Below are 23,508 nucleotides of genomic sequence, written 5' to 3'. Positions count from 1 at the left end.
CAGAAAGATACAGAAATCATTTAATTCTTTTCTTCTTTCATTACCGTTTTTGATAATGCATAATGCTTTCTCTGAGTGTCCAGCAAGACTACCTATTGTACACAAAAAAGATAAAGTAAAAATAAATGTGAAAATGGCAAAATAATAAAATGAAATAGAAATAAAATAAAAGATCGAATGAAATCTTTGGTACACCAGTCACTCACGCTCCCCTATAAGCAGTTCCATATCGACTATGCTATCCATGGAAAGAGGCAACAGCAGGGATCCAAGCAAAGTGTTGATCGTGAGTGGAAGTGGAGACGAGCCACAAACTACCGTCGACCGTCACTCCCTCCGTCGGTATCCAAAGGCATGCGCAGGCGGAGAGACAGAGAGAAGAGAAAACTAGAAAGAGGGGCCCGTCCCAGGGGAAAATTAATTGACGAAAGAAAGTTTTACGATTTATCAAAATTGAATAATTCATCTCTGAGTTAATTTAATTCAATTTGCGCCGGGCCCTATCAGGTCAGCCCATTCTTAAGGTTGTCGTGACAGTTGGGTCTGAGGGATCTGGAAGCGATTTACCAATCCAGGTGCAGATACCAAATAGAAACAGAAACACGGAGCCAACCTAGCCCGTAAAGAAGGGGGTCTTACTGGGTCCGAGAAAAGAAAGGAAGGGAAAAGAAATCCAGGACAGAAAAGATACACCAGAATATCTGATCGTGTACGGTGTAGGTGGCGTTGCAGAAGAACAGTTCAGAGCAATAAATACTGTACCTAGTATGGTGTAAACTGTCTGCTTTGGAACTAGAACTGTCCATCTGCCTGTCTAGTAGTAGTTTCATGGGGATCCCGTATATATGTACTCCGCTTGTATGTATGTATGTATGTTTTGTATGAGATTTTCATCAACTATTACCGCCTTATTTCCTAGAATGGGTTAACATCGAATACATCAACTACTGCTAATCTGAAATGCGTCGCTACCGTATTGCTCTACCTGGAACTTTAAAAAGTAGCATCACGATATGTCTCCAGGGCCTATGTATTGACAAAGCTCGTTCAGTGTTTTATTACCGTCATGGCTATAGAGCCTTATGAACCTTTCGTAGTAAGTAAAACGCGAGATGACAGCATCGCTAGAATTAGCGCCGCACTAAGCCACAGAGCATGGCTGAAACTCCAATCCCACTGTCCGAAGGAGTTCATGACTAGCGGACTTCCAGAAACGAGCTAATGTCTTAGTTCTCGTTTTTCGAAACACTGTGTCCACGACTAAGCTACTATACCAACTTGGGTTAAGTGCTCTCTGAATGACATTGTGCCCCCAGGGTATGTGTAACTTACTCCGTAGTAGTACTGTAGTATTGGTCACACCAGTGGCGCAAAACTGGGTGTGCTTGAGGCTATACCCACCCTAGTATTGAAATGACCATCCAACGTTATGATCAGGGTGGAGGGGGGAAAACCGTACGACAGCAGAAAATATGTGAACATGCCATTTGAGTCAGGCGAAAGCACAGAAATTGACGGAAAAATGTTCCACCACAAATATGCGGTTCGCTAATCCCAAGCGAATATTAGTCTCTCGTACCAAGCATGAAGGGCCTAATAGTAAATCCTAGAAATATACATTCGTAAATCCAGGATGGCCCCCTCGGCACGATTTAGTATTATCTACCCAGTGCAACCGACAGGCGTAAGGAAGCAAATAACTTTGTCACAGAGCAGCGGTCCGGAGCAGGAATGGCTGCAAAGTCTAAAATAAATCTAAGGGCCAGGAAGAATCTGGAGGAAAGCTGGTGGGGCGGATGCAGAAAAAAATAAGAAATTGGAAAAAAGAAAACTAAGAAAATTTAGTATACCAAATCTCCATTGAAATCTATTATTCCAGCGTAGGTATGAAAGAAGGGAGGAGGCCAGGAAAAGGGAGGAAGAGGAGACAAAAAAAATAGAATGAATGAAAATAAAAAAAAAATAAAAAAGGCGCAGCAGAAGTCAAAAAAAAAAAATAAAAATAAAAATAAAAATAAATTAATAAAAATAAATAAGTCGAAGTGGTAGGAGATCGGCTGTCCCTCGCTGGGTTGGATCCACTGGTGGGCATCGCTAGTTGTGTCAAGGACGCGGAGGGCGAGTAATGGAGATCAAAAAAAAAAAAAAACATAGCTTACACTAGACAGTGAGTGTGTTAGGCGAATTGTGTTAGCCATTATGTAGGGTGATGTGAACACCGACGGCAATGGCTGCCGCTGCCGCATCATTCCCGCTGCAAGGCAGTTTATAACGGGCATGTTCGATCGGGCTACTCGTTGGGATATCACACTGGGTACCAGTGTCACTGACAGGCAAACAGAGTTCAAACCCGACAAGGGGGCAAGGCTGTGTGAGTTGGTTGACAGAGAGCTAAATCCAAGATTCTCATTCAGTCTGGGCTTGTTAACAAGACATGTATGCAGTATGTACTAACTTCCAGACCAGGGATCTGATCGCCGACATGTTCTTCGTGAAACCCCCACTTCTTCCTTTCGCGATGGGCTGCAATTGAGGGTATTCAACCTGGTTCCACGTCGGTATCTGGCTGCCATCACTGTACGTCAGATCTTTTTCAACCTAAAACAGGTGCCTCGTTTTTTCTTATTTTTTCCCCTTGTTATTTGTGGAAGAATTCTAACTTAGGGCTGGCTTCGTGTCTTGTATAATTTATCTATATAGTTGATCCTCCTTTCAATACTTTGGAGTAGTACCTTGCTCAGAAGGGGCGGAGATTTAATGCAATAATTTCCATCTTTCCGTAATTAGAACAATTTCTGGGTTGCTAAATGCTAATACTTCACGAGATCAGGTGCAGCCCCTCCAAGGAGGTGTGACATGAAAACCTGGAAACCACAGGCACCTAAAATCACCAGCTCATGCGGATGAGAAGAAGTAGTGACTGAATGTGATTGGTGTGACTACCTATTAATATGCAAGATCCATTGCCCCGTGCATATGACATCTCAGGTCGTCGCCTAGGGGGGGCAAGAGGGGAAAAGTTGACGTGCCGTCATCAAGAGATGGCAAAAAAAAATGGTGTTGATTAATCTCGGATAACATTCGGGAGCTGGGGCTGCTGCATAGGGTTTCGGAGTGCGAATATGACAACATTAATCAGAAAGTTCGTTTGAGATTGGCCATTCTCCATGGGTAGGCCACACCACGAGGGATTCTTAGCCCCAAACTTCGGGTTGCCTGATCGATGGATCGGCCGAACTTTAAGGTCCATATTTTAAAGGATAACCACAGGAGTTGCATGAGATGACAGGGACCCAAGGATGGGTCATTTGTCACTCTTATCTTAGTAAGTAACATAACTTCACTAGCGAGACGTTAACCGGTTACAAAGCTCGATGTAACGGACGGAGTACATGCGCGAGGTGGTGCCCCGATATAGGTTCCAATTCAGTTCATCGAACGATGCGACCAGGCCCACGAGGATTTCTTGAGGGCAAAGCTGAAAAATGGAGTTGTGATGGAGAAGAATTTATGAAAGTGGGATCCTTAGCGCGCGGGTTCAATTTGGTTCACCACTCACAGGTCCATGGTCTGCTCCACTGGCATAGACGATCGGTAAGCCGCCCATCAGACAGACCCGAGCCATTGGTTCTTCTTTGTTGGGAGATTGCGGTTAGGCTGTGACACGATTACAGTACATGGTACTGGTAAAGAGTTCGGTGGATGTCAACTTGTCAAAGCCTGACTTTCCCGGGAAAGGATCGACTTCATGCATGTGCGCTAATCCTTTCAGTTTGGCATATTCATGCCTGAGGAATACAAGTCATGTCGCCCCCCGATCATGCATCACATATCAGACTCTCATTTGTTTAGGAGTAACGACCAGTTTGTCCAGAACGGGGCTTTAGAGATGGTTATTCTTTAATTTTTTTTATATCTTAATGTTTTGTTTTTCATCCCCTGTTTCATTGCTTTCCCAGATCTGGAACCCATCTGTCAGCCCCATGCCAAAGCCGAGACTGGCTTGGAAAAGGTAATAACCTATCCGGGTGGATGGATCTAGGGTTAGTCAAAAACTTAGCAAGATCAGCCTGGCTCGGCATGTCTCCGTCGATTCAAATCCGATCCCAAAGGATTTAGGAAGATATTAAGCAAGGTTTTAACTGATGGCAATAATTTCCGGACTGTTATCTCAAAAGAGACTGCCCACTTGCTCGAGACGGTAGAAACCCCGGAAGCAAACTTTGGTTCAACCAAAGAAACAGAAATTGAATCCTCAATAGTTTTTATTTTCTTGAACACTCGGTTGATTCATCAAATAAGCTTCAGCCGAACAATGCCGCCAGTCATATTCTTGGTCCGAAAGGAGCAGCGCTCGTGGCTAGATACAAGTAGGGTTAGGTAGATTTTCGCTCATTACGGGTGATTTGTCAAAGATCTACTACATGACTAGTGACAGACACGCAGCTCGCAACGCTACTCTTTGGTCTTGAAAGCAGCTACAATAATGCAGACAAGACACGTTGAGGATCAATCTTCTCCCTAGATGTTTGCCCTATTTGGCCTCACTTGTCTTTATTTGCTAAGAAGTATGTGTGTCAACCTCATTAGTTTCCAGGAGTGAAACATCTCAGTGGTACGAGGATACTGGCATATCCCAGAGCGTCATAAATGGCTTCTTCTACTGTTACCAACCATAAATGCAGGTGACGTACAGGACAGTCTGTCAAGGGGAATCGCGAACAGGCCAACGCCACTGGGGAGGGGTCTCGCACTAAGGCTCATCTACCAACACAAAGAAAAAAAGAAAATATTCCTCCCCTCTTGGTTTAGCGTGCCGCTCCCTATCGCCAAACAAAGATCGTGCAGGGATGGAACAAGGGCGGCGATCAATGCTCGATCTCACAGACCTAACCATAGAATGCATCCCCCGTCACCGTCTGACGCCCATAATGGGTGACGTTGTGGTAGAGGCTCTAGCCCCGTTAGTTGGTTGGTGGATTCTGGTTATATTTTTACTTCCCAATACGAGTTACGGAGCAGGCAGGAAACCATTAGTGCTGTCGATGTACGGAGTACGTAAACCTCTAAACCGTGTTGAGAAGTTTGTGGCTGACTTCTCCATATTGTGGCGCAGTCTTTCGATGCGACCTGCCACCGACCCACCAAGTCACGATGGACGGAAGTGGCCGGCTGCGGCTGGAATTTGTCATTGCACGGTCTGGCGTGTCACTAGTCAGTCACTCTCACACTTTGACTCTACTAGTCCCGGTGCTGCCCTGGTTCTGGGTTTGGCGGTGGGTTCCAAACGGACCCTTTGCCCATATTGATCTTTTTCCGTACAGGCTGTCACCGAGGTTGTAGCATAACCAAATCCAGTGGCTGTCCCTCGCCTTTTTTTTTTTTTTTTTTTTTTTTTCGTCTCCTTTTCGCCCTAGTGGTCCTCCTTTACCGAGGACTCGGTCGCCATGTGGGATGGCGTTCGTCTCAGATCTTGGATCCGAATTGTCGTCTACCATGGAAGGATGGAATTTGTCCACTGTCGGAGATTTCGAGACTTTCCTGGGACATATTGACATCATAGGGGCTATCAACTGTCTCACACACACGAGCCCACGAGTTCTGTAATCGATTGAAATCTTCCGAAGTTTCCCCAATATCTGTATTACTATCTTTCGATAGTGCGAGACTCTATTGCATAGTCTCAAACCTAACTCTCCAACTCGTTACCCACGGATGTCCCCCTCGCTTCTCAATGCTTTCTAGAACAGTGGGGTAGTAGTAGCCCTCTGGTGCGACATTTCGAGTATCTGGGTAGTGTTTACGAACAGTAGTTCATCACACTCCGTATACTTATCTGGATGATCGACGGGTGATTACCTTGCAGATGCCAGAAGTGTCCATGATCGGGTCCGGGTTGTCCGGCTGCCTTCCTAATTCAGTAGTAGCCATTACCCCATGTTCTTAAGATATGCTTTGTTCTATTGTATGTTTGGCATATCCTAAACGTTCAGCACTATTGACAATCTAGTGATCCGAATGGCGAAACTGCCCGGTTGATTGCAATAAGGTTCTAGATGATCTACCATGTGGTCGAACAAAGAAAAAATCTCTTTGTTCCTGTGAAAGCAATGGTTGCGATGACCAATCATTACAGGCTGTGCAAAGATCAAACTTTTCAAATGTGCGACAATGGAGTACGGCATTGAAAGACAGTGGCCAAGAATGAAAAATGAAAATATAAAAAAAATTTGACAACCTCCACTCCTCCGATGCCATACTTTGGGTCAGGGGCAGAAAACACTCAAGTTTTTGCCCTTTCAACAACTTCCAGGTTTTGCTTCCTCCCCTACCCCTACTACGTTTGGTTCTTGTTCTATCATGAAACTCCTCTTACGAACAATCTCCATCTGACAATCTTTGTAGCCACATGTTTTCTTTGCAAATCCCATACCATAGCCTTAGAACTTGTTACGCGACAAAGCCATGAGATCCATGCGAAGTTCGGTTCTAGGCATCAGTAGTCCCCATAAGCCTTACTAATTATCCATCAGTAAGGGGATTGGATTGTGTGACCCTTTGGTCATATGTGCGACAATGAGCACTCACATGAAAGATGCAGCAGCGAAACTCGCTTCGAGAGTTGCTGCCTATCCCAACACTGGAGCCGGTAACCCTACTGCATACAGAGTAGGAGGTGGCGACTTCATTGTTATGTGGATCGCGGTCCATTGAAGTGGGATCACACCACAACGCATCCTATTGGAAATCGCGCACTCTCATTCGTGCACGGAATCATTTTTATCGGCTGCACATCGCGTATGCATTCGTTATATACCTTGGGCTGGAATCATGTGTCTCATGACCGACTGTGACATGGTCCTCTTCGCCATTCCAGACTATATTCAACGGCGAAACCATGCGCAGCAGCATTAGCGATTTGCCGTACAGGATACATACAATCGAGGCTCTAGCGAGACTTTGTCGAACACCTAGGGGCATCTCGTTTTCGAAACTGGAAACAATATTGTGGGTTCTATCTTTCTCCATCATGATTCCTCCTATTATGAAAGCGCTTTGTTGGTGGCTTCAAGTGACATGTTTTATGCCCCGGGTTCCTCAGGGACGAACTGAGGTAATATGCTAAGCATAGTTTACTATTTACATATTTACATATATCTTTAGAAGTCGCAATACTTGCAGGAAATAACTACTCCTCTATCTCCTGTAGTCTCATGAATGCGTCACCCTAGTTCGACATATTACCATGTCGTGTCTCAATGCCCAACATCCCCTACCTCCTCTATTCCAATTACAATTACGGACCTATTCGTTCCTCGTACCTCCCATCTAAGGGTGCTCCCTTGCCGCAATTTTAATTATCTAAAGACAATAAATAACAGAAGGGAAAGAAAGGGCAAGCTCACCGCAATACCGCTATCTCTATGGGGAGAGACATACTACGCCACTCGGCTCCTTAATCTGATAGTCGAAAATCACCAATGAATAATATAATCACGATATGTGGTGAAAGGCAAAAAAGGACTCCAAAAATGTTTTTCCTGTCGGTCTATGTGCATAAACTGAACAGTAACCGCCTGTAGTCGGTGTCTTTGGCAATAACAGAAGAGCTTGTCTCCATGCTGTACCAATGGCTAAAGGACACATGGCAAACTACGATAAGTTTGACAACGGGCTCAGGGCCATACTGATGTTGCTAAAACGCAACACTCCAGTGATAAACCTCGGCCTGTCGAAGTTGCGTACACTTGACATGTGTCCTTTGCTAGTTTGTTCGCCGTTACCAGTTGAATTTGCCAATGTGGATATTGAAAGATCTGATTAAATAGATTCAAGAGTGGAACTGCTTTGATTTTGTTATGAGGGTTCATCAATAGAATATAAGTGGATTATGTGGCAGAACGATGGCTGAGAAGCGAACAAAATCGATTTTGCATTGCTTGATATATATAATTTCGATGATTATTTCATAGGAAGATATCACAATTCAATATGATAGAAGTAGGTAAAACATTACTCACTAGTCATTGCCTTTGCTGTCATACTGTTGTTAGAAGACGGTTCAGATGCTGGCACTCTACATTGCTGCAACCAATTTAATATATATATACACAACTTATCTTTCGCAAATCGACATAGATGTAAAGATTTAGATGAGTGTCCAAGACCAAGTATAGTATAATTCAGGACTCACTCACATCACGAGATGATCTCTAGCACTCAAGCCGCCAACATATTGTCGCAATTCTTACTTCAGACTTATTCATAATATGCTGGGAATGAGGAAGACGAGTTCATGCCTCCGCGATAATTAATGATATATCTTTCTATATGCTTAGATGAGAGTTTATATCCTTGAAATTTCCAGAAAGCCATTGATATTCACGCTCGGGGGTATGCCATACATCGACAGAGCTTTTACATCCTTCTCCGCAAGCAAGTTTGAAGATCCAACCTATTTACAAACCTGTTAAACCAATATTCATGTTATCTACCAAGTCACTCGCAGTCACCTGAGTACGTGTAGCATTTGGCACCGTTCATGAAATCGCAGAAGTGCCGTGTGGCATGTATGATATTGGGTGAACTTCGTTCAATCACCAGACACCGTACACCGTACACCTGGAATACTCGACACATAGGCGCACGCCTCTGCATAGAGTATCAATCTCAGATTAATGTGCGGCAATCGAACATAAGCTAGAGCTCACCACGGCCAATATGACTTTGGGTAGCTATTGAATAATCGGATAGTGGGCTGCACAACTCTATTCTATCAGAATTGTATAAATGTCCTGGAGTAGCGTGAGTCTGTTATACGTACACACCGAATTTAACTAATGACTGACATTCAGCATATGTGACGGCGAACCCAGCTAGTTTGTCTGCAGTAAAAATCTTTAGCTTTGACATTCTAAGCAGGGGTCCCTTGTTAACCGCCTAATTACCAATGATTATGTAGAGCAATCGTATTTCATAAGGTCACGCGAGATGATGCTTGTTAAATTGACGAATAGTGTAGAAACATTGTATTAGGCCGAGCGGGAGCTAAATGATGACGCATACTCAATGTTAATCAAGTTAGTAACTGTTGATTGAGAGTTCAAGCATGAGGGAGAATAACGAGCTAGATATCTCCTGAGAACTTTGCCTCTCTAGATCATTGTGGTGTTAATTCATAGTATATTCCTTTCGTATATTGCTATACAGCCGCGACTACCTAGCACCAGGGGTATAGATCAATTACAATGCGAACTGCTTGCGAAGCATAGAACCCACAACCCGAGCTTCTTGTGTACTGAAGTCTCCTTTTCGATGCCGGGGAGCTCATGTAAGAACTCAGACATGTGAAAAGTGGAGCTATACATAGGGACAAGGGCCTAGGACGTTGATCTATCTTCAAAATGTTCCTATCGATGCGCACACCAATATACCGGAGCCAGTATGGTGACCAAGTTGTGTGCTATATGCCTAGTTAGTGCATACTGTCTGCTCGATATCTTGGAAGGAATTCAAAGACCTTTCTTGTAGCTATAAAACATAGGCTTCTTGAAAGCCCCAATAAAAAAAAAAAAAAAAAACCCTCCTGGGTGCTGTTTTATCCTGAAAAGCCTTCCAACCAAAATTCTAATATTATACATGGGCTTTCTTACTGTATGGTTTGCTAGTCGCCCCAGTATATCTGATCGATCAATGTCTAGAGGAACAAAAAGCTGGTCAATACCGTTGACTTCCAAAAGAAAAGGTGCAGAAATCAGCGCAATTTGCTAGAAGTGCGCAACAGTTGGGTGTCTTCTGCAAGTCTAAGCAGTGCTGCCTGAGTGAGCTTCGGCTGCAAGCCTCGTGTGTTCCAACAGTATCAGGACCCTTGCCCATAGGAGCGCGGCAAATCTGTTAGGTAAAAAGAGTGCCAAAGGCAACTACCAAGACTCCTTTGCCTTGCCACCTGTATACCTGTGACATACGTTAGAGGACATTTGAGATGATTTAATATATTTGAACTGCCTATTTCGTCGAGGGGATCATCAACCGGGACGATCCAGGGCGTCCTGCGATATTCTCAATCAATCAGCTTCGAGGTCAAATCTCAAAGCAGGCTGGCTGATCGACGGCTCAGAAGTACTGATCCTAGGTAAGCCTGCATGGCTTCCTATTCAGGAGACGCTGTAAAGTGATGTCAATTGAGGGGAACCATGGCTGTTTCTCCACAATAGATACATGGCGAATATAATCTCCAACTTGCTGATGTGACGATGTTTCGACTAGTGTCTTGGAGATACACATGCCATGACATGTAGTTGCTCAAAATGTAAACCATTAGTCAAGTCATATTGAAAACGGATATTCTATACGATGTATAATGATGAGCACATGTAGCAACAGGGCTGAAACGCCCTAACAATCTAACCTGGGGTTAGCTCGCTATATCAATTTTTCTGTGTCATGGAATGGAACGTTACCCCAAGAGCGCTTGGCAATCTGTAATCACTAGGAGTTAGAGTGGGAACAGGTATCCATCTGTGCAGCTGTGACAGAAGCTTGAAGGATAGCATTAGAGAGGGATGGAGGCTCATGTCTGAGGAAGAAATGCAGGGAAACATGTGCGGGATCATGTGCGCCATGACTGCCTTCCATGGACGCGCTGCACCACACTTCATCACTTCATTATCCTTGCACCCCCTCCACCTCCCCCACCTAACCTCATCAATTTGCGGCCAGTCCTATCTAGATAGACTTGTCTTCTATACAAGAGGAACACTTTCGGATATACCTTATAGCTACTGATTCTCTGGGTTTGCGATGAATTTCCAGCTCGTCCGAAGGCATCCGACACCAGCGGAGATATCCAACGCGCGGTTTTCTTATCCGAACATGATTCTAGGGCTACAATGAGCCTACATCCGAGCGAATGCTCCACGCTGAACGGTAAGGCCGTGAAAGGATCCCTGCGGCTGGAAGTTAAAACGGTGCTTGATTCCGTGATATATTGAGACCGTGTGCTAACGCACTACTAGTCATTAGCGCAGGATTTATTATCCTCGTCTTCCCTCCTGTGGAATGTTCCGAAAACAGCAAAGAATGACGAGACTAGCAAAGATTGACACATAATTTCCTCCCTCCAACTAATCAATTAATATAGATAGATGCAGGTACGATATTGTGATTCTTGATAAGAATGGCGATACTGCAGACTACGGGCTACACTTGGATTTCGGGGATATCCGAATAACCCACATCTGGGTCGCGAATGATATGATATCTTCTTAGTCGGGCATAATGCAGAGTTCTGATTCGGTATCCTAGCAAATGTTTATTCCTGATGGTTCAAAAGCGTCGCCCAATGATAACATGTGAGACACGTTATATCCGATGCAACCATTCTATCAAGCCAGTGGGGTCCACAACTGGTTCAATCGCCAATGATGCAGATCAGGTCCTCGTACTGAACCGCATCCAAACTACAAACGGGGTTAGCCTGGACAGGGACTCGCTTGGCATGAACAACGCACGATCGAGGATTGGCTGAGAATCGATCACCCGCTTAGAAGGGCCCAGTTCGTGCCTTTTACGTTACACTCTTGGCGCACACTATCCTCGAGGGCCTTAACTTGATGTGGTTGGCGAGACTTCGGAAGCATGTGAAGAAACTGGGGCAAGATAAATGAATGTGCGTCTTTTTTTCCCCTCAGAACCTCTCCGGCCTACATGATTGGGGCAAATGCGCCTCGTTCCTTAAAAGGTCTAATGCCGGAGAAATCGTGGTTTGGCGTGGCACTAAAATTGCTTGACACACTAAACTTCTTGAACGTCGATTATTTAGGGGGTGAGGGGAAAGACCAAGTTGTGTCAACGACGGTCAGATCACCGAATGTTGCCGGAAATTGGAGGGTTCTGAAAGGTTGCATTACCTCCGCTCATCGATACAGTCAAACAATGTTAGCTCAAAGTTTGATTCTAAGTTCCGCATTCTAGATGAGCGGAAGTGAGCACTGCTGAAAAGGTATAGCCCAAGCCAAGCTCCACAACTACGGACGGGTGGCCACTTCAATCCTGCGGTTGGAATATCCGAGAATCCCAGGGCCTTAATAGCACGACAGTCTTTAATTAATATAGTGGTTCCGCTTTTGTGCAGGGATGCAAATCCCTGACAAGAAGCAGATGACTCGGGATGAATTGTAGAGAGACCACTCCTCAACGGCCGTGCCTGACGAGCATCAGACCAGCGGTCAAGGGTGTTGAGAACAGAACTGCAGCAATGCCCTGATTTTGTTGGCTAAGAAACCTAAGAGCGGGTGGCAGAACGCTATCATGCCACTATGCAATAACCAGGAACAAGCCCGTGGGTAACCGTTAGGCCAGGGGATCAAGGTTGCATTGCAGGATTCGCTGTTTGAAGTAAAGAAGAAAAATCTTCAAGCAAAAGCCAGTTTATACGGGTTTATAAGGCAATCGCGCGTATCCTATTGCCCATACTTCGAAGGATCTGATATCTCATGATCTGCGTGATCGGCTTGCCTCCTATCTTAGATCACCCGGGCTTCTTCAAATCAGCAACGACGCTCAGACATGTCCCTGAGAGGTGAGCCAAGTCTTACACGAGAGAACGCGGAAAGCAAATTAAGGATGAGCGAAAGAAAAGAAAGAGAAAAAAAAAACGGCTGTTCCTGAGTCATGACGAATGAGCAAAATTCAGACACACCTTCTACTTTTGGGGGGTATGCCCGATCGCAATCTTCAACCCGCCATGATAAGAGACACACGCTATCGACAAATCACCGAAGTTCAAGATTAGTGGCAGTCCTTAGCTAATTTCAGGTCGGCGTCAACCTTAGCCAACCCAACCCAACCCCCTCATGGAAGCGGGACTCCCTATGGAACCGGCTTACATCGGAGGCGCAGCTGCAATGGCGCACGTCAATCAACCCCTCTCTTGTTGCAGTTCCTAGTATGCCAAATCACCCTTTCTATTCTTCTAGAAACCGCACCCTAGAGACTCGGATCTGCACGGATTGGCTGAAATGCTCCGATTAGTTCGAATTTACCCCAGGTCGAAATGGATAGTCAACCTAATGGAGCCTATTTCGTCAACTGCCTGCGAGCTAGCACAATCTCCTCTTCACGCCCGGCCGTGGGCTGTTAAAAGGGTCAGTTCCCTCCCCACCTGTGTGGATTCTCAATGATTTGCACGGGATTTGTCCTGGTTTCCACAATTATTCTTGCTCTCAGCTTGTTTTGCCCGCCAATTATTCATTTCATCAACGCGACAGGCTACATCCGTCGTCTGATGTCATGACTAGAACTACTGAACCCATTAAATATGAGGCCCCTTCGTGGGAGCACAAGAGCGTGCATGTGTCCGACGACCACAGGAGAATCATTCCTAATGTCGGCGACGACGCGACACGCCCAAAGGGCCGCATTCGACGTTCAATGACCGCTTGCAATACTTGCCGCAAGCTTAAAACTCGGTGTGATCTTGATCCACGAGGACATGCATGCCGGCGGTGTCTATCTTTAAGGTCGGGTGCCACCGTTATCCACTTTACCCAATCTCTTACGTCAAAATGAGGGATCCCATGTCCTGCCAAGACCAAATAAGCCTTTTTCGGTACTAATGATTCTATAGAATCGACTGTCAGCTCCCTGAGACAAGTGAGCGCTTTCAAGACAGTGCTCCAATGTGGTCAGACGCAACGACAGCTATCCCCTCCATCGAGGAGCGTCTCACTTCCCTAGAGAGGAGTATGAGAGAGATGACCGGCATGCTCCGGCAGATCTTGAATCAATCACCAAGCGTCTCTAATATCTCTGTGCCTCCGTTAGCTCGGAGTGTTCATACGGAGGAAACGGCCTCCATTGAGGGAAACTCATTCGGCCCTTTCCTACCTAAGCCCGTTCGGCTAATTCAGGACCTCCAATCCGAGTTTTTTGGGGAGACAAGCCGCATACCTGTCGAGTCTCCTTTCTTAGGTAACAGTCTTGAGAAGGGTATCTTAGATTCTAAGTTATCTCTTAAGTTGGTACAGCTGTATGGTTACTTGTTGCATCCATCCACCTCTATAGCCGCTAATGCTTGAACTAGATTTGTGGATAATTTCGGCCCCTTAGTATCCATAAATAATCAGTCCGACTTCCATAATGAGATGAGGAATACGGATTCATTACTATATAGCACTGCTTGTCTGCTGGCCTCCCGATATGTGCCAGGCATACCACCACCGATTCTCCATGCCATGAACCTCCAAGTTCGACATAAGGCAGTCAATCTGCTGTGGGAGAAACCGCCTTTGAAGTATGAATCGCTCCAGGCACTCGCCCTTCTTTGTCTATGGCCAGCGGCAGGTCAGAAGGAGTTCCCCATAGATGGCTGGTTATTGAGCGGGACTGCAATCAATCATGCCCTCGTCTCCTTTGACTTCCTCAGCCATGTGCCTTCAGAGCTTCTCATTGACAACGACATGGCTTCTCAGTTGCGGCTCTGGAATGCTTTCTGCTTGACACAGTTACAGTAAGCACGCCATTTCCCGTTTTACTCGAACTTGCTAATGCAGAAATAGTTTCGCTGTTGGCAACGCACGTCCATTCCATTTACCACAGAGATATCTGGATTATTGCCCACGACTTCTTGAGCATCCCGCTGCAACGGTTGAGGATGGCAAAATTGTGGCAGAGATTCAGTTGTATCTGATCACTTTGCGACTCCAAGCCAACGAACAACGTATGCGATTCGCGGATGTTGAGTACGAAGAGATCGAACGGTGGAAGGTGGAATGGGCTCATCTTCTCGGTAAGGCGAAGTTATGAGGACTAATCTCGCACAAATGCTTACTATCTAACAGCTGGCGATGAAAATTCAACATTTGAGCTTAGTATCTGGTTCTGCCAGATCCTCCTGCATCGGACAGCAATGAGGTTCCAGGCGGAGTCCGAGAGACTCACATCGGAAATCCTGCAGGGGTCGCGCTTGATCATCTCGAGATTTCTGCAACTCCGATTCGTCACCGCGCTGAGAGTGGTTGATCAGGCGTACTTCATTGTCGGTTATGCCGCTCTTAATCTTTGCGACTTCAACTTCCTCGACCCCCTCATCGACCAGATTCAGATGTTTCTGCTGCATCTGTCGCCAAATGAAGACCACATCGCATACCGGTTTTCATGCATGATAGCGGAGTTCAAGCGTCGCTGTGCCGAATGCAACGACCCTTGCAGCGCAGTCGACGGTTCTCAATGTTCGTTCGGAGATGCCCGGAAGATGAGCATGGAACAGGTACAATTCGTGCCACCACTGGTAGATAATATGATTGAGGGATATGGTGCTCTGGAACAGCTGATCCCTGAGGTCATGCCACAGTCATTTCCGGAAAATGTCATTAGTGGCATGGCTGTGACTGAAGCCATCCCTGTGGGATCAGCGCCATACTAACAACTTTTTGATACCGTAATAATAGTATAACGAAAATGGTGTTGAGGACGGTTTGGGCTGGGTGGGTTTACACGGTCTGGCGCGTATTAAATATTGGATATACGATACTTTCTCCCATACCCTAATTCAAATTACCTTTTTTTTTTTTTTTGTTTCAACTTTTGAGATCCATTACTGTATTGATACATGTAGCTGGACAGGGTACGTATACCTTTCTAACTTGCGTTCAGCAAGTTGGCAGCTCTCCCCTCCCTTACCCCTTTCCCCTCTCTCTAGACATGGACTTATGTATGACGTACTTAACGGCATGATTAGCAAATCCAAATGACTTATGATATCTCACCAAGACCTAGTAATACGGATGATATACCCCCACTAACTGCATACGATTATATTGTATAGGTATTTTCCAATCTCTCTTTCCTTGCTGGATAAAGCCATAACATACCCATCCCTAGATGAACAACTCGGTCAAATCAAACCAAATAGAGCTATAAAAGTCCCAATAACTCCAAGTTTGAGCGAGATTCCCCAGCGCCAGTTACCTTCCCTATTCATGCTAGAAGAGGATATGGCCTTTGAGTGGATATTATTGTCTTGTATTGGGGGTTTGCTTTGCCCGCTCTCTCCCTCCCTCCTTCTCCCTCTCTCTCTCGATCTCTATGTTCTTGTACTTGCTCTTTTTTTCTCGGGTACAGTCAACTTCCTCAGTCTCTGGTACATTCTTGTACACCCGAGTAACTACTAACAATCCGATCAATCTGAGATACATTCCCATTTTCCAACTATAGAATAAAAGAACCTCGTATATAATCAGACAGACAAGACATATCAAACTCATAGTCCGAAAAATCAGACTAAATACCAGTATCATCACCACCTTTCACGAGCTACTACAGATCTTGCTATCTGCCAACTTCTCAGTCGGATACAACACCCTAGGCAATCCACCCGCCATAGGAACAGGCACCTTTCCATCCGAGCCCACCGTCACCGTCGTACATCCAATGACCTCAGTCAATTTCTGTCCGGCCGTGTAACCCGTGTCACCCAAAGAGAGAGTGTACGAATCACCCGAAGCACCCTTGTTAGATAAGATAGTTACGACCTGTGAGCCATCGGTTCCCTTGCGCATCGCGATCGTCGTGTCATCCTTGTAAATGGGCCAGTTCTGTATTACCCAGATTAGTCAGTCTCTTCTTCTTTATTTATTTTTTTTTTCCAGATACTCTTGGGGGAGGGGGGTAGGGAGATAGCGCCCCGTTGGCTGCATATTGTTGGAGAATTGTCCATGCTTACCTTGTAGGTCACGAATCCTGTATCTTTGCTGATAGCATGGCTTCGGATTGCGTTTGTGGATGCGATTAACTTGTAGAGTTCGCTGTCGGTCGCATAGCCTGAGAGCCAGGTTGCCTCACGGTTTGCCGGGTCGTTTCCGCCCGCGTAATGCTGTTCTTGGCCTGCGTAGATGATGGGGATTCCGTCGTTGAGTATGATGAATGCTGCGACGTTCTTGGCGAGGGCTATGTCATTGGTGTATCTTTTTTGTCTCTTGTTAGGTGGGTGGGTATTTTTTTTTTTTTTATAAAAAAAAATGACAGCGGGTGGTAGAAAGAACTTACGAAGCAAACCGTGGGTTGTCGTGGTTCTCGACGAATGTGCCCAGGAGTGTTGAGTCTGGACAGTCAGATTTGACGGTGTTGATCATGTTGTAGAGGTCGTTCATGCTGCCGGAGGTTGATTTGAAGGCGTTGAGGAGTGGGTAGTAACTGGTTTTGAACATCTCGTTAGCGGATGAAACGACAAGAAGGCTTATGGTTAAGGGTGTCATACATTGGGTAATTCAGTACGCCATCCATGACGTCCTGGTAGGGGCATGTGTACGCCGGATCACCGTCAAGGACTTCGCCGATGCAGTACACGCCTGCGGCTTTGTTGTACCCCGGCCAGAAGTCCTTCTGGACGTGCTTCACGGTGTCGATACGGAGGCCATCAACTGATTTCGTAAGTGTCATCGATCATTCAAAGTTAGAGAATGAGGGTAAAAGATCTTACTGGAGTAGTTTGATACTAATGTTCCCACCCAGTCGTACCACTCATTCTTAACCTCATCTTTAGTGGTATCGAGATCGGGCAGAGAAACAGTATTATCTCCTAACCAGCAATCCTCAACCTGGGTCTGGTCCTCATAGTTTTGAATGAGACAGAATGGGTGGAAGTATTCTTGGGAATTGAACGGCTTGAACACGCTGTAATCAACTGAGGCTCCCGCTCCATCATAGCCCTGATTTTACTCATTGTCAGTATTGAAATAAACCATGCGTGCAAAGTCAATCAAAGAGGACCACGAACCATATGGTTAGCAACCACATCGACCATCAGATACATTCCCCTCTCATGAAGGGCCGAAGAGAGAGCCTTCAAGTCATCTGCTGTGCCGTAATTTTCGTTCAAAGAGTATCTAAGCTCTTCAAGTTAGTTCATATTTATGCGTAAGATGGTACTAGTAGGTGACTTACATATCCTGCTGCCAGTAACCATGGTAGGCGTCTCCGTATGCGGTGTTCTGGGGCAGCTGGCCTGTAACGGGGGTGATCCAGATGGCTGTGAAGCCCATTCCTTGGATATAATCCAGCTAAGTGATGGTTAGGACCAGAATTCTTTTTTTTTTTCTTCTTCTTCTTTTGATTGAGTGAGCGGTTTACCTTATCGATGATGCCCTGCCATGTTCCACCACAGTATTTCTATACTGAGTCAGTTTTACATTCCTCTTGTTGAAAACTAATAGGGGACAGCAGACCCGATCCTCAGTGTTACAAGCCGCAGTTGTCGACCCATCCGTCCTTGCAAATCGATCTGTGAGAAGGAAATAAATGGATTGCGATCGCCAGTCGGCAGGTGTTGCAGCCAAAGCAGGGGCCGCGACCTGAAGACCGTAAAGAAATAAGGACCACCAGGCAACCATCCTGAATGCCTTTCGTGGGGTTTTTATCAAGCAGAGAAGAGGGAGCTTCAAGTTTGATATGTTGTACGTTTAAGTTGTCTGTTGCTATCCTCCAAGCATTGCATCCCTTGCTAGTATTTATATGTTGTGATACATCACATAGAGCAAGTGACATACTTTAAGCTATACTGCCAGGGGCGGGGAATCCAAGCGATTCGTAGAACCGTTTAATTTGCATTCTGCAGGACAATACCGGGGCCGACTGTGATTTGTGGTTGAGTTGAAATTAATTCCTTTAAATTTCCGCCCCTAGTCACTCTGGAGGGAGTTGGTTGGATCGCGGCCGTTGATCAGCGTTGCAGAAAAGTCCGACGGCCCGACGTTTTTCTTGGGGTTTCACGCTTTCCTGCCTCTACTTGGTTGGTGCGTCCGATGCTCGTGGATGTGGGTGTGGATGTGGATGCTGGGATTTAATCCGTGATGGACTTGGGCGTAGAAGCAGTTGCCAACCGGGATTTTGCTCCTTTGGTCTTGCAGATCTGCTGCAGAATATTTACGTAAAGTCTTCAGCCTTATGCTACGGATGTCCGATTCGCTGCAGTTTTTGCATTCATTAATTCATATTGTGCAAATGTACATAGGAACTATGTGGATCTAGGCTATCCTATTACGCTTTCTTCACCATTCCAGTACCCAATCCTTCCCCCATGCACCATCCGCTGTTTGCTTCTGCAAGCCACCAACGTGAAGAACCTGTGAGGTGGCGTTATACTTGACAGAGTCGGACGGGAGCTTCTGGCCATTTAGTGTCACTGAGGATGGTTTCTCAGTCACACCAAGCACAGTCACATTCGCTAGTGGGTTTGCCTCCTTCCAAGTACCCCGAGCAGAAGCCCGGAGAGTGGATTTGGACACCAGGAACTCAACCGAAAGCGTGTCCTCTGGGTAGACACTTTCTCCATCATCGAGGTAGAGCTGGCCAGAGGCAGTTCCATTACTACTCAGCGAGGCAAGCAAAGACCAGGGGGTCTTGCGAGCGTCGCGGGTGGTCAGTGCAACCTCCTGCATTGGCAGAATGCTACCACCACGAACGAAGACTGGAATGTGACCCAGTGGTGCTGAGATCGTTGTGTTGACACCGGGCTTTGCATCAACAGCTGTTTGAGTGTACCAATCGTACCAGACTTCCCCATGTCCAACGCCTGGGAAGACACCCTTGACAGTATCTACCTGTGGCTCAAGAACAGGAATCACCATGACCGAGGGACCAACAAGGAATTGAGTGCCCACAGCAGCTAAGGAGGGGTCGTTCGGGAATTCCCACGCCAGTGCACGCATGACCGTAGATCCAGTGGTGTGGGCCAAATGGAACAGGGTGTAAAAGTAGGGCAAAATGGCGTAGCGAATGTTCATCGCCGCCTTAGTGGCATCGATCACGGATGCCCACCGATAAGGCTCTTGGGGAATTGCAGAGAGAACATTATGGTTGCGATAAAACGGAAAGAAGGCCGAGAGCTGCATCCATCGGTTGCATAGCTCCTCATCAGTGTTTCCATTAAAACCACAGGTGTCAACACCAAACATAGGGATGCCAAAGAGCGAGAACTGAAGGGCCTGCGAGATTGAAAAGAACATCGATCCCCATTTAGAGAAGTTATCACCACCCCAGTGACCGGCCCACTTCCCGGAGCCGGCAAATGTGGAGCGTGCGATGATAAAGGGGCGTTTGTTCTCCCACACCTTGAGCAATCCGTGATAAGTTGCATTTATGCCTTGGTGGCCGTAAAGGCTGTGTACATCATACTCTTGAACTCCATCCGAGTGTGTAGAATTTGGTGAGATGGCGTGAACGCTCAGGTCGTGGCCAGTTTGGACATGGTTGATAACATAAGGAGGATGGTCAACATTACGAACTCCAGGGGTGGGCGTCGTACGCAGGTAGGGGGCTGATGTAGTTGTGGATGCCGCCGCTGCAGATTGGCTTGCTGCCCCAGCGGATGCTGAGGCTGCTTCTGTAGCATTGGTGATGTTAAAACCCTCTGGATAATCGTAGACAACGTTCCCTGGTTCGCCGGGCAGAGCGAACGGCGGGTGAGCCGGGTTCATTGACAGGTTGCCGGTTCCACAGCTCCCTACGCAGAAGGAAGAAACTTCAGCCATGTCGTACCAGACCCCATCATAATGCAGCTTGTTCCACCAGGTGACCAGCTCATTGCCCCAGAATTCAGAGGCCTTGGGGTGATGCCAATCGGGGTAGACAGTATAGCCAGGCCAGACCGCGCCAATATAGAGACTGCCGTCAGGGTTCTTGATGAAAACATCATCATTGGCGCCTCTGTCATAAGTTTCGTACCTAGAATCACGGTGAGTCTTCGCCTACAGCTTAGAGAGGGTGTGTAAAAGATGGTCACTCACGCATCAGAAGCGTTCTCGGGATTGGGAATATAAAGAGCTCCGTCAACAATTGGGACCCAGCGACGTCCACCATCGTGAAGCTTGTTGAGAAATTTTTCACCTTCTTCATATGAAAAGCGATATTGGTCATTGTCAAAATTGCGATATCCATGCATGTAATCTATATCGGCCCTACATCTAGGCGTCAGAAGGGAGCCAAATGAGCGATGAACATGTTTCTTACCAGAGGTACTCCAAAGGAATCTCGAATCTCTCGAAATTAGCAAGAACGTCTTCAAACTCAGACCAGTTGTTATAGCCCCAGCGACACTGATGAAATCCAAGCGTGTTATATTGCTGCATGGCAGGCAGCCCCACGGTGCTGAGTTGATATTGCTTGGTGACCTCTGCTTGAGTTGGGCCAGAGTAGAAGGTCAGATCAACGCTTCCTCCCAGAGTGCGCCAGATCAGCTTTTGATCCCGCAGGAGAATTTCCTGTCCATGGGCATTCCTGAGGAACACTCCGTGAGAATATGAGACATATTCTTGAGATGGTTCCGCCTCGCTGCTCTTGACTATGGTATGGGTCATATTCCGACCATCCACCTTGTAGTATCTGGTATCCAAGTAGAATGCATGATGCCCATAGATGTTACTAGAGGTATACGCATTAGCCTAAAACTTAATGGGCATCATCGATTGCCAGATACGTACTCGTCAATGGGATCTGCGATATCTGCGGCATATAGAGTCAAATTGGCGTTCTCCAGTAGTCGCAGCTGGTTCATCCGCTCTCCCAAGCCATATAGGTTATATTCTTCAGGCAACGACGAGACAAATTCTATGAATTGATTCTCATAGACTAGTGTAGAACCCTTTGTGTTGAATAGCACGTCACCCGTAGCTTTCCGGGTCACCTTGAAGTTGAAAGAAGGCTCGTTGGACCAGGAGACAAGGAGATCGCTTTGGGGAACCGATACATTCTGGGAAGCCTTTGGTCTAGGCACTAACTCTTCCGGAAGAATGTACCAGGAGGCATTGGAGGCGTCAACATACGTTGGAACAATCTGGATGTTCAAACGATCCTTTGCCTGATATTCCACGGTCAGGGTCAACGAATCAACATCTGTTCCATACACATTACAAGGGTCTCCAGCCAACTCCAGGCTAGCGGTGAAGCCCTGGGAGGTATGCTTCACATCTGAGGCCTTGTAACCCGGACAGACAGATTGTGCGTTGACCGCTTGGGGGTCATCAATATTGGCGATCAAATTCGCGCCCACGTCGGCAGAGGCGGGAATGGTGAATTGCGAGTATGCCGCTGTCGCAGAAGTGCTAGGAATGAGCGATTGACTCGCCCCATAAGCCACTGGAAGCAGCCAAGAACTGGCAAGAAAGCTTTTTAGACCGGCCATGGCGTGGTCCACCAAGCTGATGCCGGACAACGGTGTTGCAGTTTTTCTTTTAGGAAACGGACACCTTTGCCGTCTCTGAACCGGTAATGTAACTAGATATATATGTCTTTACGAACCAGGCCTCCACAGGAGATCCCATAAATTCATGACCCGTCCCGTTCTCAACGATTTGTGTTACCTGCCATGAAGGCAAGCCATTCCCCCGTCAAACGTCCGAGGGGCAATGCCTGCAAGCTCTCCCATGCGGGGGAAGAAGTCACATTGATTGGAAGAGTACCGGTCCTACGCAGCAATGAAGTGGCTTCACCCGCACCGAGTGGAGACAGCATGATCAAGCCTTTTGGGACGTAATGAAAGAGTAACGGCGAAGCCGACGATGGGAGATGAATCTTTGCCGAGCACAAGACGAGACCGGAAAAGAGTGTCTTGACTCTTGGGAGTAGTTTACAAAACTCCCGTGTCCGGAAATTGGAAACGTTCCTGGCCAATGCTCGTGATCATCTGATTGCGCGGTGGTGATTGGTCCATGCCCCGATAAATGCCCGACAAGGACGCTTGAGCCCTGGAAAAGGTAGTATTTCGACCAGAGTCAATACTCTCAAATACCTCATACCCCACCTCGCATTCCCAGGTGCCTAAACCCCCTCCGGTGTGCCGGTGAGGGTTTTCCACACCATTTCGAGTGGTGCCATGACGGGAGCATCCGAATGGCTTCCAGTTATCGGCTGATTGGGATGGGCAACAAGCTCCAAATACGGGGAATTGTCTTTGGGCCAGGAATCAAGTCCCCGTGGGGACCCAGGGCCCAGACTAAGAATGGATTGTCGTCATAGGCATTTCTTCGGCTCGTGGAAACTTCGGCGATGTTACAATCTCTTGCATGGCATTCATTCTCTGTCTCTGACCTCGGCTTCCCGAGCGCGATGCCTCCTCCCCTTACATCCCTCCCATGTTGTACGAGTATACAGCCTTTGGTGCGATATCCTTTTCTGAAATAGCAGGCTAGGTTCATAAAGTGCTGCCCTCTATCCTGGAATAACCATTACGTGACACTTCTTTTCCTTCTTGATTTTGATTCCCTGACTAGATTATGCTCGAATATTAATCCTGTGTGGCACGGCCGGTCCCCTCAGGTTGCTAAGGTTGATTTATGCACAGACTTCTCCGCACACTATGGCCCAGGGTGGTTATACATTCCCTGCATCTATCTACCACGCTTCCTCACAACATGATTTCCACCATTCTTAAGCGGCCGTTAGCCTAGATGGGGTATAACGTGGTTAAATATAACTAATAATCACGGCTCGACAACGAATCCTGATGAGACCTGG

General features: G+C 46.6%; 5 protein-coding genes across 5 annotated transcripts; 3 read left to right on the top strand and 2 right to left on the bottom strand.

Annotated features, from left to right (window-relative positions):
- The first annotated feature begins 6,805 nt into the window (after positions 1-6,805).
- On the top strand, positions 6,806-7,347 carry BDV38DRAFT_12907 (uncharacterized protein). The gene is made up of 2 exons (XM_032051269.1): positions 6,806-7,114; positions 7,165-7,347. Exons 1-2 carry the CDS (start codon positions 6,899-6,901, stop codon positions 7,216-7,218), a joined length of 270 nt encoding a protein of 89 aa, XP_031907828.1. The 5' UTR covers positions 6,806-6,898; the 3' UTR covers positions 7,219-7,347.
- A 5,223-nt stretch (positions 7,348-12,570) lies between these two features.
- BDV38DRAFT_12878 (transcriptional activator of proteases prtT) lies at positions 12,571-15,556 on the top strand. The gene is made up of 6 exons (XM_032051262.1): positions 12,571-13,145; positions 13,269-13,520; positions 13,628-14,029; positions 14,084-14,509; positions 14,559-14,788; positions 14,841-15,556. The coding sequence occupies exons 2-6, from the start codon at positions 13,291-13,293 to the stop codon at positions 15,422-15,424; spliced, it is 1,872 nt and encodes a 623-aa protein (XP_031907827.1). The 5' UTR covers positions 12,571-13,145; positions 13,269-13,290; the 3' UTR covers positions 15,425-15,556.
- Positions 15,557-15,573: 17 nt separating this feature from the next.
- BDV38DRAFT_263598 (uncharacterized protein) lies at positions 15,574-16,221 on the top strand. Its single transcript, XM_032056198.1, has 3 exons — positions 15,574-15,625; positions 15,740-15,826; positions 15,883-16,221. Exon 3 carries the CDS (start codon positions 15,981-15,983, stop codon positions 16,170-16,172), a length of 192 nt encoding a protein of 63 aa, XP_031907826.1. The 5' UTR covers positions 15,574-15,625; positions 15,740-15,826; positions 15,883-15,980; the 3' UTR covers positions 16,173-16,221.
- BDV38DRAFT_289970 (alpha-amylase) lies at positions 16,198-18,389 on the bottom strand (the record flags this gene model as incomplete). The annotated part of the gene is made up of 9 exons (XM_032061378.1): positions 16,198-16,595; positions 16,724-16,964; positions 17,047-17,193; positions 17,258-17,420; positions 17,480-17,708; positions 17,777-17,885; positions 17,944-18,059; positions 18,130-18,168; positions 18,225-18,389. The coding sequence occupies 9 exons, from the start codon at positions 18,387-18,389 to the stop codon at positions 16,308-16,310; spliced, it is 1,497 nt and encodes a 498-aa protein (XP_031907825.1). The 3' UTR covers positions 16,198-16,307.
- Positions 18,390-18,765: 376 nt separating this feature from the next.
- BDV38DRAFT_12246 (glycoside hydrolase family 31 protein) lies at positions 18,766-22,536 on the bottom strand. Its single transcript, XM_032051139.1, has 4 exons — positions 21,477-22,536; positions 21,007-21,417; positions 20,784-20,954; positions 18,766-20,721 (listed from the first exon to the last, which is right to left on the bottom strand). The coding sequence occupies exons 1-4, from the start codon at positions 22,175-22,177 to the stop codon at positions 19,047-19,049; spliced, it is 2,958 nt and encodes a 985-aa protein (XP_031907824.1). The 5' UTR covers positions 22,178-22,536; the 3' UTR covers positions 18,766-19,046.
- Positions 22,537-23,508: the final 972 nt, after the last annotated feature.

The sequence above is a fragment of the Aspergillus pseudotamarii genome, assembly GCF_009193445.1.
Source record: "Aspergillus pseudotamarii strain CBS 117625 unplaced genomic scaffold BDV38scaffold_100, whole genome shotgun sequence".
Lineage (NCBI taxonomy): Eukaryota > Fungi > Ascomycota > Eurotiomycetes > Eurotiales > Aspergillaceae > Aspergillus > Aspergillus pseudotamarii.
Note: the sequence above shows the minus strand (reverse complement) of the source record. Positions and strands in the feature narration are given on the sequence as shown.